At 50.5% G+C, this 14786-nt stretch overlaps 1 protein-coding gene across 1 annotated transcript in view; it reads right to left on the bottom strand.

The window, feature by feature from the left end:
- Positions 1 to 5180: 5180 nt before the first annotated feature.
- Positions 5181 to 14786, bottom strand: part of LOC105991005 (chromosome unknown open reading frame, human C12orf4) — a 21422-nt gene continuing 11816 nt past the window's right edge. The window contains exons 9-13 of the mRNA XM_013023563.1: positions 12947 to 13021; positions 10038 to 10240; positions 7364 to 7421; positions 6727 to 6794; positions 5181 to 5871 (exon numbers count right to left, since the gene is read on the bottom strand). Coding sequence (XP_012879017.1) covers positions 5779 to 5871; positions 6727 to 6794; positions 7364 to 7421; positions 10038 to 10240; positions 12947 to 13021 — 497 coding nt within the window. The 3' untranslated portion in view covers positions 5181 to 5778. The remainder of the gene's footprint in view (positions 5872 to 6726; positions 6795 to 7363; positions 7422 to 10037; positions 10241 to 12946; positions 13022 to 14786) is intronic.

Below are 14786 nucleotides of genomic sequence, written 5' to 3'. Positions count from 1 at the left end.
AGGAAGGAAGGAAGGAAGGAAGGAAGGGAGGAAGGAAGGAAGGAAGGAAGGGAGGGAGGAAGGAAGGAAGGAAGGAAGGAAGGAAGGGAGGAAGGGAGGGAGGAAGGAAGGAAGGAAGGGAGGAAGGAAGGGCAAATCCCGGGAGGGCACATAGAGAAGGGAGGAGCCGCAGGAGCAGGGCCAGCCTGGATCTGTGAAGACGCAGGTATTTGCAGGAGAGGTGCAGGTTGAACGGATCTGCGTGGCAGGTACAGGTGCATGCTCTGCGCGGCCCCGTGGGTCTTTCTTGTGTTTGAAGCACTGGACCATAGGAAGGAAATCTGGGGAGAAGAGAAAATGTGCAGCACAAAGATGACTTTTCTTTTCTCTCTTGTCAGTTGTGGGTCTTGAACTCGGGGCCTGGGCGCTGTCCCTCAGCTCTTCAGCTCCAGGCGGGCGCTCTACCCCTTGAGCCACAGCGCCACTTCTGGTTTTCTGGTGGTTCCTGGGAGATCAGAGTCTCACGGCCTTTCCTGCCCAGGCTGGCTTTGAACCTCGATCCTCAGATCTCAGCCTCCTGAGCAGCCGTGATGACAGGCGGGAGCCATGGGCGCCCAGCTGGCTTTTCATGTTTGATACTGAGGTTTGAACTCAGGGCCCCGTGCGTGCTAGGCAGATGCTCTATTGCTCACGCTATGGCTTCTCACCCTTTCTTGTTTTAGGTTATTTTTCTTTTTTGGGGAGTGGGAGGGGGGAGGCTAGGGTCCTAGTTTTTGTTATTGATAATCATCTATCTAATACCTACCTATCATTTATCAATCAGCGATCCAATGTAGCCATCCTTGTATCGTATCTACCTCTGGTCTATTCTAATCATCATCCATGCATTGTAGCTTTCTGTTGTATCTACCTGTCACCTAATAACCATCTATCTATTGAATCTACTATCATCTATTAATCCTCTATTGAATCTATATATTTACTCTATTGAGTCTACCATCTATTAATCATCTATTGAATCTATATCTTTACTTATCTGTCTATCCATTCTACCGTCTATTGATCTATCCATCTATCTGTCATTATCTTACCTATATCATTCATCTGTCTATCAGCCCTACTTATGTATTGTCTGTCTGTTGACATATTCATTACCTGGGGATGTCTTGAACCATGATCCTCAGCTCTCCACCTCCCGAGTAGCCGGGATGCCAGGCGTGAGCTCCTTCTCTCGCCCGACAAGACCACTTTTAGAAAGCACAAAGGACACCGTGTTCTGCTCCTATTCTCTCTCCCCCTCCCCAGCGCAGGACCCCGCACCGGCGGAGCAGACTACTGTGCTTTTTGGCTTCTAATGCTGTTTTCTCACCTTATGGGTATCTCTGTTCCTTCCTAGCCCTTAATCCTCTTGGGCGAGCCGCTCCAGGAAGCATCTGATCAGTTTCCTGGCCGAGGCTCTTGAGAGATCACCCGGCGGGGGGTGTGGCCGGGCCGGGATGTGCGTGTGTGGTGGAGGTCTGCTTTGTGAGTGGAGAATTCAGCTTCCACAGCTACTTCATTCTATTGTTATGTCCCGAATCCAGCGTGACTTCCTCCTGGCGGTCAGTCCGTCGTCCGTGTTTGAAGTTGTTTCCGAGCCCAGCACAGGGGGGACATTCTTTCTGCTTGGCCCAGCGAGTGTGACAAGGGCTCACCGCTCACCTACGTCAGGGAAAGGCTGGCCGAGCTCCACCGCTCTCGGCCGAGGGTGGTAGCGCATGCCTGTAATCCCGCCACACAGGACAACGGGAGGGCCAGGAGTTCAAGGCAGTGGATTCTTGTCTCACAGGGAAAGATAGAGAGAGGGGGGCTGAATGTGGTCTTCTCTTTGGGTCCGGGCAATGCACACCTGTAGACCCTGCGTGTACATTTACACCGTGGCTCTTACCCAGGTGGCGTCTTCCCAGCTCAATCAGGCTGTTTTTACGTCCCTCGGATCTCGTTAGAGAGAGGAAGGAAAGGAGAAAGGTCAGGCAGGAAGGAAGTAGGGAAGGAGAGGCAGACAGAAAGGATGAGGTCAGGAGGCCCATCAGCGAGTATTTATAGAGCGGCCGCATGCCGCTCCTTCAGCTCCTCGGTGAGGTAGCTACTATTATTAATTTTTCCCAGCTTATAGCGCCACGTAAGAAGTCACGGACAGCCGGCCTTTTCGGCCTGGCTTGTTCCGTCTCGGGAACTATGTTCCTGAGCTCGGCGGATGATGTCTGCGGCAGAGACTTTTGAGCACATACCAGAGTATAAAGAAGAGGAGAAAACAAGCCAGGTGCCGGCGGCGCACGCCTGTCATCCCTGTCATCCCGGAGGCTGAGATCTGAGGATGGCAGTTCAAGGCCGGCCCGGGCAGGGAAGTCTGTGAGACTCTGATCTCCCATGAACCACCAGAAAACCAGACGTGGTGCTGTGGCTCAAGTGGTAGAGCGCCCGCCTTGAGCTGAAGAGCTGAGGGACAGCGCCCAGGCCCAGAGGGCAAGCCCCAGAACTGACAAAAAAGTAGGAGAAAGCAGAGAGAGAGAGAGAGAGGAGAGAGAGAGAGAGAGAGACAGACAGAGACAGAGAGAGAAACAAGATTACTAGAATGCAGGAAGAGAAGAATCGGAAGGAAGAGCCCCACTAATTTTTCCTTCTGTTAGTGTTAACCCTAATGTAGTATAGTATGGTTTTTGCTTAATTCCTGAACACCGCTAGGAAGGACTTTTCTTGTCTATTTTTGGTAATGTGTTCCGGGTCTTGCTGTGTGATAAAGATATACATAGTTAGCCAGGAGCTGGTGCTTACACCTGTAATCCCAGCTACTCAGGAAACTGAGATCTGAAGATCAGGGCCCTGAGCCTGTTTCACAGGGAAGCCTGTGAAACTTTTATCTCTAATGAACCACCAAAAAGCCGGAAGTGGGGCTGTGGCTTGAGTGGTAGAGCGCCAGCCTTGAGCGAAAAACTCAGGGACACACACACAGACACAGACACAGACACAGACACACACAGAGACACAGACACACAGAGACACAGACACACAGAGACACAGACACACAGAGACACAGACACACAGAGACACAGACACACACAGACACACACACACACAGACACACACCCCTCAGGTAACCTCATACACCCAGATCCATTTCGACTCTGTGACTCTCAACAGACACGTCCAACACAGTGTTGGGGTGGGGGGCCTTGAAACAGCCAAATGAACAACAAGCAGGGAAACAGCAAACCAAAATTAAGAAGTGCAAATGGCATTAGCGAGACCAGGCCTGGAACATTCGCTGAATGATGGGATGATTGGGGGCTGAAGCCAAGCAGGAATCCGCCATGGCCGGCTGCTGGGAGACTCAAGGTTGTTTTGGCTGAACGGTCATGAGAGATGGTGAGACTGGCATCCCGGTTTGAACTCAGGGCCTGGGCGCTGTCCCTGAACTTTTTCTCTCAAGGCCGGCGCTCTACCACTTGAGCCACAGCGCCACTTCAGGTTTTCTGGTGGTTCATGGGGGATCAGAGTCTCATGGACGTTCCTGCCCGGGCTGGCTTTGAACCACGATCCTCCGATCTCAGCCTCCTGAGTCAGTGGGATGCCAGGCGGGAGCCACTGACGCCCGGCTTCTTGATGATTTTTTACGCTTCACTTTAATCTAAATGGGGGAAAGCGATGTCACAGAAAGCAATTACCTCCAACTAGAGACGGCAATGCAGTTCTGGCACCTATGGGCTCTGTGTGGCCTTCTATGTGGCTCTACCCCCCCCCCCACAGGAACGGGCCTGTGAGTTCATCTTTCTTTAAGGAAACATCTTTCCTCCTTGGGAGAAATCTCCAGGATGCGCACAAAAGACAGGAATGATGGCGTGGACAATGTGGGCAGGCCACCGCCCGGACAAGCGAGGTTCCCTCTGCCCCAGCTTTCTTCTCATGCATTTCCTCAATCTGGATCGCAAGAAGCTGGAGCCACGCGGCCTATGGTGAGCTGATGGTCTTGCCCTGCCTGGGGTGACACACACACACACACACACACATACACACACACACACACACAACCTTACTTGCAGTAGCATTACTGGGAGGTGGTGGGGCCTTTAAGAGGCGGGCCTCACAGAAGGAAGGGAGGTCTTTGGGGGCGTGCCTTTGGAGAGGCTCCTGGGACTTCCGCTCCTTCCCTTCTCTCTGCTTCCTGGCTGCCATGAGATGAGCAGGCTCTGCGGTCCCAGCACTCCCAAGAGCTGAGCAAGCTCCGCCCTCACCACCTCTGAAACTGGAGGCCCAGATAAACCTTTCTTCCTTGCCAGTAGGCTGATTATCTCAGAGGCTTCATCAGATGATCAACTTCAGGAACTGCCCCCGTCTACGGAATCCTCTAAGATACTCAGGGAAAGACAAAACCAACCTTACTCTGCTTGGTCCAAATACAAGAGTCCAGACTATCTTCATCATTGCATGTGATAGGTATTTAAAATCTTATTTGTCAGGGCTGGGAAGGTGGCTTAGTGGCAGAGCGCTTGCCTAGCCTGCATGAAGCCCTGGGTTCGATTCCTCAGTACCACATAAAGAGAAAAAGCCGGAAGTGGCGCTGTGGCTCAAGTGGTAGAGCGCTAGCTTTGAGCCAAAGCAGCTCAGGGACAGTGCTCAGGAACCTGGGTTCAAGCCCTAGGACTGGCAAAAATATAAAAATAAATATAAAATCATATTTGTTGTCAACTTAATGCCTGGTAAGATTTTCATCAGTGCTCTATCAACACTGTATGTGTGATTTCGTTTTTCTTGTCTGGTTGGTTGGATATAGGTACTACACCACTTCGCCTTGCTCCTGCAGGTCAAATAATTTGTTTGAACAGCCTTTGGGTGAAAGTTGCAGTCTATGAGTTAAATCAATAAAACAGCCTCAGGCTCACAAAATAGTTAGCATTGATCAGGCTTCCTTGAATGACGTTTTGCTCCTGTACCCGGATACCTGGGTTCACTGCCCCCCCACCCCCAACCTGCTGATTATGGGAAGGAGGACAAAGAATTAACATGAGCACTAAAATACCACCTGGCGCCAGTGCAGACCCAGTTTGTAGCAGGCTGGCCACTGAGGACTTGACTTTCTTGGCCTGTGAATTGTTATTAATAGAGCAGGGTGACACCAGAGGAAAGATGAGACAGAGGACAAGAATGCAGAGCCTTTTTTTTTTTTTGGACTCTTAACTTCCACAACCTTCGAAAGAGTAGATTGGAAAAAAAAATGAGCAAACAAAAATCAGGCAGTAGGATTGAAAAGACCAGACGTGCCCAGCTTCTAGATTTGTATTGCGACAAGAATTTTTCTCACCAGAAGAAATCTCTAGTTGCGAGCGATCTCTTGGTGCTTTTTAAGTTGGAGCTCGCATTAAAAATCAGGAGGGAGATTGGACACGTATGTTCACGAAGGCTGAAACCTGATATCCAATTCCTTGGGAAATGTCAAAGGTTTTCACGAAAAATGTTGCGTAAAGTCTCCTGTAGGAAGTATCGGCCTGCGATGCATGGAAAGTTTTAACTTGTTAACATTTGGCAATAAAAGTACCTGGAGAGCTACTCCTTCTTGTAGAAGCTTTCAGAGTAAGTGTATCGGGTCGGGGCTGATGACCCAGATGGCTCAGAGGGTTAAGATTTTAGCACATGTGCGTCATGATTTGATTTGTGGGTTGGGTGGCAGGCCCTCCGGGCATCTTTCTGCTTGACAGGGCTGCGGCATAACTGGAGTTCCTGGAGAGTTGGGCAATCTCGCTGCCAGAGGGACAGTAGCAGGGCTCAGTGCTTGGATGTCAGTGTGAGGGTTGATGAGACTCGGAAGATCTGTGGGAGCATGCTACTCAGCTGGTAGAACATTTCTTCAGAAATGCTCTGTATGGGAGAAAAAGGCCAAAAAAAAAAAGAAAAAGTTTGCACTTGTTCAATCATTGCTGATTTAAAAAAAAAAATTGTTAGAGCCAGGCATAGATTGCTCATGCCTGTCATCCTAGCTACTCAGGAGGCTCAGATCTGAGGATCACGGTTCAAAGCCAGCCCTGGCAAGAAAGTCTGTGAAACTCAGATCTCTAATAAACCACCAGAAACTGGAAGTGGTGCTGTAGCTCACGTGGTAGAGAGCCAGCCTTGAGTGATAAAGCTCAGGGACTGCGGCCAGGCCTTGAGTTCAAGCCCCATGACCGAGGCTGCTTTTCTGGCTCTGCTCTCTGAGAATTTATACTCGATTTGTCATAGGATGAATGATTGTCGGAAAGCAACATGGGTACCCCCCAGTGATCATGAACATTCCTTTTGCTAAGCTCTGTGGAGAGAACAGAATCCTCTTCTAAGTCTTGGTGCATACTATTTGAGCCTGCGTGGCGCTTGAACTCGGGGCTCTGGGCACTGTTCCTTAGCTTTTTCATTCAAGGCTAGCGCTCTACCACTTGAGTCACAGTGTCACTTCTTTTTTTGGGGGGTGGCTAATCAGAGACAAGGGTCTCTTGGACATGCTTGCCTGACTGGGCTTGGAAGTGGGATCCTGGGATCTCAGCCTCCTGGGTAGCTGGGATGACAGGCGGGAGCCACTGGTGCCGGGCACGCATGCGTCCTCATTTCTAATAGGATGGTGGGACCCAGGAGGAGGAGGCGGAGGCTCAGGCACACGAGGCCCCACAGCGGCGGATGTGGATCTCTTTCCGCCACCCAGATGCTTCTCCCCTTAGGAAACAGGCCATGTAACCAAGATACCTGCGGCACCAGAAACTGCACTGTCCTGGAAATTCCCCCGTCCCAGGACGCCATCTCCATCATGAAACCTGAGACAGAAGAACACAGGGGGTCTTGTCACCAGGTGTGGCCTTTGACCCCGTGGGCCACTCGCTGAGGAGCGCTGATGGCACTACACAGTTCCAACTTCTCCCACGCCGCCCGCCTAGAGATCAAATCAACGTCGGCTCACACTGACACCCCCCCCCACCCCCATTCAGGGTGCCTACAACAGGCTAGGAAAAGCTAACGCACTAGCTTGACTTTTTTTGTTCTTAAGGAAAGGCAAGAGAGGCTGGGTGCCGGTGGCTCCCGCCTGTCATCCCAGCTCCTCAGGAGGCTGAGATCTGAGGATCGTGGTTCAAAGCCAGCCCGGGCAGGAAAATCCATGAGACTCTGATCTCCCATGAACCACCAGAAAACCAGAAGTGGCGCTGTGGCTCAAAGCGGAAGCTCAGGGACAGCAGCTAGGCCTTGAGTTCAGGCCCCAGGCCTGGCACACACACACAAACCAATTTTAGAGTCTGTTATGAGATGAAGCGATGTCCTCTTCCATCTTCAGGGCTGTTCTGGCTTTGCCTTGGTGGGAGGAGGCGACCGTCCTTAAGGTCACACTCACCTTTGACACACTTAAACACCAGCTCTGCTCTCCGCAGGCACCACGGTATGGTCATTTCCTGTGGACACAAAGGCCAAGCAGCATCTTTACGACAGAACTTCATGGGTTGGGAAGGTGGCTCAGCGGTAGAGTATTTGCCTCACGTGCATAAAGGCCTGGGTTCAATTCCTCAGTACCACAGACACAGAAAAAGCCAGCAGTGGTGCTGTGGCTCAAATGGTAGAGCGCTAGCCTTGAGCCAAAGAAGCTCGGAGGCAGCGCCCAGACCCTGAGTTTGAATCCATGACTGACAACGACAATAACGAGGACAACAAACTCATATAGACAAAACACCACAGGGTGGTAAAACCACTCTGCAAAGCTCCTCATCCTGATCGGCCAAAGACAATCTCCTACATACTGGGACTTAAGTACATTCCTGCAGAAATGCCCAAAGGTACGTGTGAAACTCTTCACAGCACCCAATGTTTCCAAAATCACAATAACCAAAAACCTAGAACCGACCCAAGCAAGGACCATGGCCACCAAGCAAGGACCATGGCCCCCCAACGGGGGTCTGGTGGTAAACAACAAGGAAAATGAGGCGCGGCCTCACGGATGAACCATTCAGAAGCCAGCGGTGCTGGACACCGTGTGCGCGTCTGAGGTTTCTGGTGTTCGTCTTTGTGGCACTGGGGTTTGAACTTGGGGCCTTGGATGTCCTGTGGGCAGGTGCTGAGCCCCGGCTCCGGCGCGTTGCTGCCTTTGTGGCTCCTGACAGGATGTGGGCTCGGCCTTCATCATCCTCCTCCAACTGCTTTTCCCTGGGCTGACCTCAAAACTGAGATCCTCTGGATGTCCGGCCTCCAGAGTAGGATTACGAGTGTGAGCTACCACACCCAATTTCATCCCTTGCTTTCGGAGATGGAAAGTGTGATTTCCCTAGGGCAGGGGAAGGGACCTAAGTGACTTTAGGGAAAGCTTCCAGAGTTCTGTTCCAAGACCTGGCCTGCTTCCAAGCATGCTCAGCCTGGGACAATCTAGTTCGAAGTAGATGACATAGCATCCCAGAAAAAGTAAGAAAAAACGAACATCTTCAGGGATTACAACTGTAAAACTCAAATCTCTAGGCTCCACCAACTGCCAGACACAAACGCAAGTCAGGAGCTCCTATCGTTGACTTCTTGATTTGTTCCCCATGTTACTGGGGAAACTTAACCTGAAAACAGCTTCTCTGTCAGATCACAGACTCCTGAAGTGGCTCTTCTTCTTCGTGATGTGTATTTATCCCGGTTTCACTCTCTTTCGGAGGTTGGGCGCTGTTCTGCAGTGCTGTTATCTATTAGAGATAGCCGGGACTCATTTTAAGATCTGATTGCTCCCTTAAAACTGCGATCTGGGGCTTCTGGTTGTTGATCAGAGGAGAAACAGCACCAGAAAATACTTGGGGATCCTCGCCTGAACGCACGAGCCCCTTTTCTCTGGGTGCTGCTGGTGTCATCTGGGTTTTGGAAGAAACTTCCTGACCTAGCACGGGAGAACTCACTGGGGAGGATCCTGGCTCGATCCCCTTGAGTGAATTAAATTAGGCCCTTCCGAAACAGACTTAATTTTCTGCAGCTGGCTGTCCCGATTTAAGCCTGGGAGGCTGTGGCACTCTGCGGTCGTATCAGCTGCCCGCCAGGACATCTGAACTTAGTGACTTTTGGAAACACCGGTTTTGAGGTTGTTTGCCACCTACAGGGAACCATTTTTATCAACTGGTTAACGAGGGCTCCAGCTGCAGGGATGTTTGGATAGTCCTTTGTGGCAGGAAGTCCCCCCCAGGGCCCGAACAGCGATGGCATCTCGGCTCCTAGAGAGTCATGCTGGAGCAGGGCAGAGTTCTGTCTGTCCATACGGAAGGCCGGCCAGGCTCCAGGAGTGGGGAGGGGACGAGGGCCTGCCCCCACTCCCCCAAGGAATTGGCGCTGTGGCTCAAGTGGTAGAGCGCCAGGCTTGAGCTGAAGAGCTGAGGGACAGCGCCCAGGCCCAGAGTTCAGGCCCCATGACAGAAAAAGAAAAAAAGAACTCTCTTAACCAAAATGGTCATGAAGGAAGATGGGCCAGGCTGGGTTCAGAGAGAAGAAACGGCTGAAAACCATACTGTCTGAGGAAGCTGATTGTGTGTGTGTGTGTGTGATTGTGTGTGTGTGTGTGTGTGATTGTGTGTGTGTGTGTGTGATTGTGTGTGTGTGTGTGTGATTGTGTGTGTGTGTGTGTGATGGTATTAGACTTGAACCCAGGGTCTGGTCACTGTCCCTTAACTTTTTCACTCGAGGTTGGCACTCTACCCCTTGAGCCACACTTCCACTTCCAGCTTTTATTGCTGGTTAATTGGGGATCAGAGTCTCACAAACTTTTCTGTCTGGGCTGGCTTTGAACCATGATCTTCAGATCTTAGCCTCCTGAGTAAGGATGACAGGCGTGAGCCACTGGCACCCAGTGGAGGGAGAGGAAGAGGAGAAAGGGACACATTTCATCTACAGCTAAAGAAGGTTCTGAATTCTGAACGTACCTCGTGTAGGACAATGCTGCAATCCCTGAGCGTGAGCGCTGAGTGAGTATTTGCCCTCCGACTCACCAGACAAGACACCCAGGGCTTTATCCGCTTAAAGGGGAGTCGGGCCGCCCGGCCTGCGCCCAGGGAGCTCACCTCCGACATGTCGTGCACCAGCAGCAGCGGGAGGCTGATGGTCGTGATGTCGTGGGTGCAGCACACCTTGAGGATGTTCCGGAGCCCCATGATGGCAGGGTCCCGCGCCGTGATGTTTCCCGACTTGACATTGTCGTCCACGCAGAGGTGGAAGGCGACGTGGATCTCCGAGAGGTTTGAATGCCGCGTGATGTAAAACTCTCCTGTGTGTGGCACAATGTGCAGAATGCTAATGCTCGCACGCGTGTGAGTTCATGCTCCTCCCGGGGCTTTAGGAGCCACAACCCCAGCAGCCGGGCGCTGGTGGCTCCCGCCTGTCAGCCCAGCTCCTCAGGAGCCTGAGATCTGAGGATCGGGGTTCAAAGCCAGCCTGGGGAGGAAAGTCTGGGAGACACACAGAGGTGTTTACAATGACACATGCCTCGGCGGAAGTTCTGTGTCCTTCTGGGCAAAGTTTGGTCTGCTCGGATCTTACCACTCTCAGCCCTGGGCCTCACAATTCTGCTCACTCTGATTTTAGGGAAATGGTCTTAGAGTCTGATGCACGGCCCTGGGCATTTCTGCTGCAGAAACTTGACCTACACGGCCGTGATTACATATTTGCATATTCCAGCACACTGGGCTGCACACATACACACACACACACACTCATGCACGCACACGCACACACACACACATGCACGCCACTGCTAGGCCCAGGGCAAGAATCTTCCTTTTTGTTTTTGATTGGGAGAAGGAATTCAATTAACAGAGAAATGAAGAAAAAGGATGGTGGTGGAGACACACAAGACCACGGACAAAGAGAAAATCAAACGCGAGCACTCCAGCTCGCCGCGCTGCGGGCTCAGGGGACGGGCTGGAAGGCCGCGTGGCGGATGGGAGGTGGGGCGCCCGCAGTGGGTACGGTAAGTCGAAGGCTCTGCAGTGTTCCTAATCCCCGGCCTGGCACTGTCCCTGCCACCTCTTGCTCTCATGTCACCCCTGAATAAAATGGAGGCCAGGCCTGGTGCTGGTGCTCGTTAAGACAATAAACATGGCATCGTAGGAAAAGAGAGGGAGGGAAGGGGAGGAGAAGGAAAGGAAGTGGGGGGAAGGGGAGGGGAGACTGCACCTTACAGAGAAAGGGTCAGCAGGTGGAATAGGTTAATTTCCTGATCATCCATGGCTTTGTGTGGGGGTTCTGAAAGCCACTGTCCACCCGCTTTCTTTACAAAGTGACTGAGAATTTGGTGACCTAAGCTGTAAATACTCACACCTTGCTCTCTCTCTCTCTCTCTCTCTCTGTCTCTCTTTCTCTTTCTGTCTCTCCTGGGGGCTTGGGGGTTGGTGGCGCCCTTTGGCTGAACGGAAGTTCAGAGGCCCCGATCAACACTACTGCTCTTTTCTAATTCACACTTCACAAAATGTGTTCCTGATTTGGCCACCGCTATGATACCAAGACATACACTTGTTCTGGAAAAAAAAAAAAAAAGAGAGAGAGAGAGAGTCAGGAAGGAAATAAACACTGTGATAAAGAGTTGGGCTGAAAAAGGAAAACACAGGAATCACCGGGGTCTCCAGAATAGTAGCGATGGACGTATTTTAAGAAAGCCACAACATCGAGGCCATTTAAATTATGGATCTAGGAAAAAGAATCCAATACATCTTGCTCGGGAGGTAATTTGAGATGGAGAGAGAACGGTTTCCTCTCCCACAAAGCAGAGGAAGTCGCGGCCGACGCTAACCAATTGCCCACGAAGGTGGTGGAGCCGAGGCCGGGAGGAAATCGAGGCCACAGATCTGACCACGAGGAAGGACGGTGACATCGCCTAGAATGAAAAGCCATCTGGCTCCCGTGCAGATCTGCGCCAGGCAACGGGAAGAAGAGACCTTACGGGAGCAGCGGAAAAACACCCGGCGGTGGCTGTGTTGGAGACGGTAAAGCTCAGCACTTGCTTCATGAGTTGTCACGCTTCCCAGGGTCGGGGACCGTCCTGGGGTTTCCTGTCAACCTCTGTGGGGTTCATTGGTGCATCAGTGGGAAAGCTGGCCCAGAGACCGAGCTGCAGCCGCCACACAGCACTTCCAAGGATAATAAGGAAATACAGGAGTGGAGGCCAGGTACAGGTACACACGCCTGTCATCTCAGCGATTCAGGAGGCTGCGATCTGAGGATCGTGGTTTGAAGCCAGCCAGGACAGAAAAGTCCATGAGACTTTTTTTTCTAATTAACCAGCAAAAAGCCACAAGTGGAGGTGTGCTCGAGGGGTACAGTGCCCAGGCCCTGGGTTCGAGCCCTGGTACTGGTGCACGCATGCAAACACACACACATGCGCACACACTCATGCATGTGTGTGGAAATAAGAGTGTAAATCAAATGGCCTAGGCTGTTTCTAGCTCCATGCATTTCAGACTGAAAATGTTGTCTTGGTTGATTCCTTTCAAACCTGAGAAATAACATGTAAGAGGATATTGGAAAAAGCAGACGGCGGTAAACCTCGTGCAATTGCTTGAGAAATTCCGTCATTACGCGTATAAATCCCAGAAGGCCGGGGAGCAATGGACCTCAGAGATATACAAGGTTGCTCTGAGGGAAACACTGGCAAGTGTTTTATAAATGCACACCAAAAGGTTTGCGTTTCAAACCTTTTTTTTTTTTTTTGGTTGGTCAGGGGTCTTGAACTCTGGGCCTGGGCGCTGTCCCTCAGCTCTTCAGCTCAAGGCTAGTACTCTACCCCTTGAGCCACAGCGCCACTTCCAGTTTTCTAGGGGTTTATGGGAGATCTCACAGACTTTCCTGCCCAGGCTGGCTTTGAACCGAGATCCTCAGATCTCAGCCTCCTGAGTAGCTGGGATGACAGGCATGAGCCACCAGTGCCAAATGTGTGAGACCAAAGATAATCATAATTTAAGATGAAAACAATACTCACCAGGTTGAATATTTAGGTAGTTTCTCTCTGCATTCTTACATTTCTCTTCACCTCCTCCATTTTGGCTTCCAGAATCTGTTCAAAGACAGTGCCCCAAGAAAAAAGATGACAACACATTAGTGTGTGAGAATTATGGGCTTGAGCTCTGGGCCTGGGCACTGTCTCTTGCTCAAGGCTAGCGCTCTACCATTTGAGCCATAGCTCCACTTCTGGTTTTCTGGTGGTTCATCGGAGGTAAGAGTCTCATGGCCTTTCCTGCCTAGGCTGGCTTTGAACTGCGATCCTCAGATCTCAGCCTCCTGAGTAGCTGGGATGACAGGTTCAAGCCATAGCATCGGGCTACTCATGTCCCACTATGAGCTCTATATGATCATCTTCATTCTTTCAAAGCCCTGTAGCTAGAACCCTAATCACTTTGGCAACACCAGGCTTTTTTTTCTTTCCATTTTTTTGGGTGGGGGGTCTGCTGAGAACTGGGGGCTTTGCCAAGACTAAGCATCTGCTCTACTACTCGCGTCTACCCCAGCCTGATCTTCCGTGTTCTCTAGGAGAAAACAGAGGTTTAGGCGGGTGGAGGTCTTGAACTCTCACCCCCTGCACCACTCAAGTTTTTCACCTGGCGGTTCAGGGCACGAAGTTAACTAGGCCGAACATAATGGCATTCGTGTGCAGTGCTGCCATCTTTATTTTATTTTTATTTTTTGGGCTCCGGTGGTAGGGCCTGAACTCTGGGCCTGGGCGCTGTCCCTCAGCTCTTCAGCTCAAGGCTAGCCTTCTACCACTTGAGCCACAGCACCACTTCCGGCTTTTTTTCTTTTTGCTTATGTGGTGCTGAGGAATAGAACCCAGGGCCTCAGGAATGCAAGGCAAGCGCTCTACCACTGAGCCACCTGCCCAGCCCTGCCATCTTCATTTTTAGAATCCATGTCAGTGTTGTGGCTGGACCTTGCTCGGGGCTGTAAATAAATGACCGGTGCAACCAGGGACCACTTTGGATTCAGAACCTTCCTGAAGTTACCTTTCTGTGTTTAAATCTGACATGATTCATTTCACACAGACAGGCTATTTCAAACAAATCTGCCTTTTCAGACAGTTGTTGAAGGAGGCGATCTCTTAGAATAAAGGCAGTAACATGAGAAACGTGACTTGCGCATGCGTTTATGAAGGCTATGAAGTTTCAAACGTCAATTGGTTGCAAAAATGCAACAGGACCTACAGACACGTTTTCCTAGAAGAGGCCAGGCCTGTGCCTTGGGAGCCAGCTTCTCAGCGAGATGGCCTCTCGGGGACATTTTTCACCTGGCCTAGAGCCCGGGGCCTCGGAATGAATCGAGATTCCTCTAGAGTAGCTAGAATTACACACGTGGGCCCCAAGTCCGGCAGATCCAATCTCTGCCAGACATACTTCAGGAAATTAGAAAGGAAAATTCTCGTAAACTCCCTGAAGAAGTAGGGAAGGCTGCTGTAGTAGGCAAAAAAACAGAACAGGGAGCCTTATGATTTCTACTGGGGCTGGAGGCGTAGCAGACGCTCCTGTTTCAATCCCTAATGCCAAAAATACATGAAGTGTTATGTCTAGTGTTACCATACATATATACTTATGTATATTTGTGTATACATATTATAAATATACCTATTACAAATATCTATGTATATTATGTGTACCTATTATAAATATGTCTATTATAAATATCTATTATAAATATATATATCTATTATATGTAAATACATATATCTATTATAAATAAATAAAGTGGGTCCCTGGTTGCTACGGTCATTTATTTACAGTCCCGAGCAAGATCTATTTATACATATATATATATATATATATATATATATA

This window comes from Dipodomys ordii, unplaced genomic scaffold, assembly GCF_000151885.1.
Source record: "Dipodomys ordii isolate 6190 unplaced genomic scaffold, Dord_2.0 Scaffold69, whole genome shotgun sequence".
NCBI lineage: Eukaryota > Metazoa > Chordata > Mammalia > Rodentia > Heteromyidae > Dipodomys > Dipodomys ordii.
The sequence above is the reverse complement of the archived record's forward strand: the minus strand, read 5'-3'. Positions and strand labels throughout refer to the sequence as shown.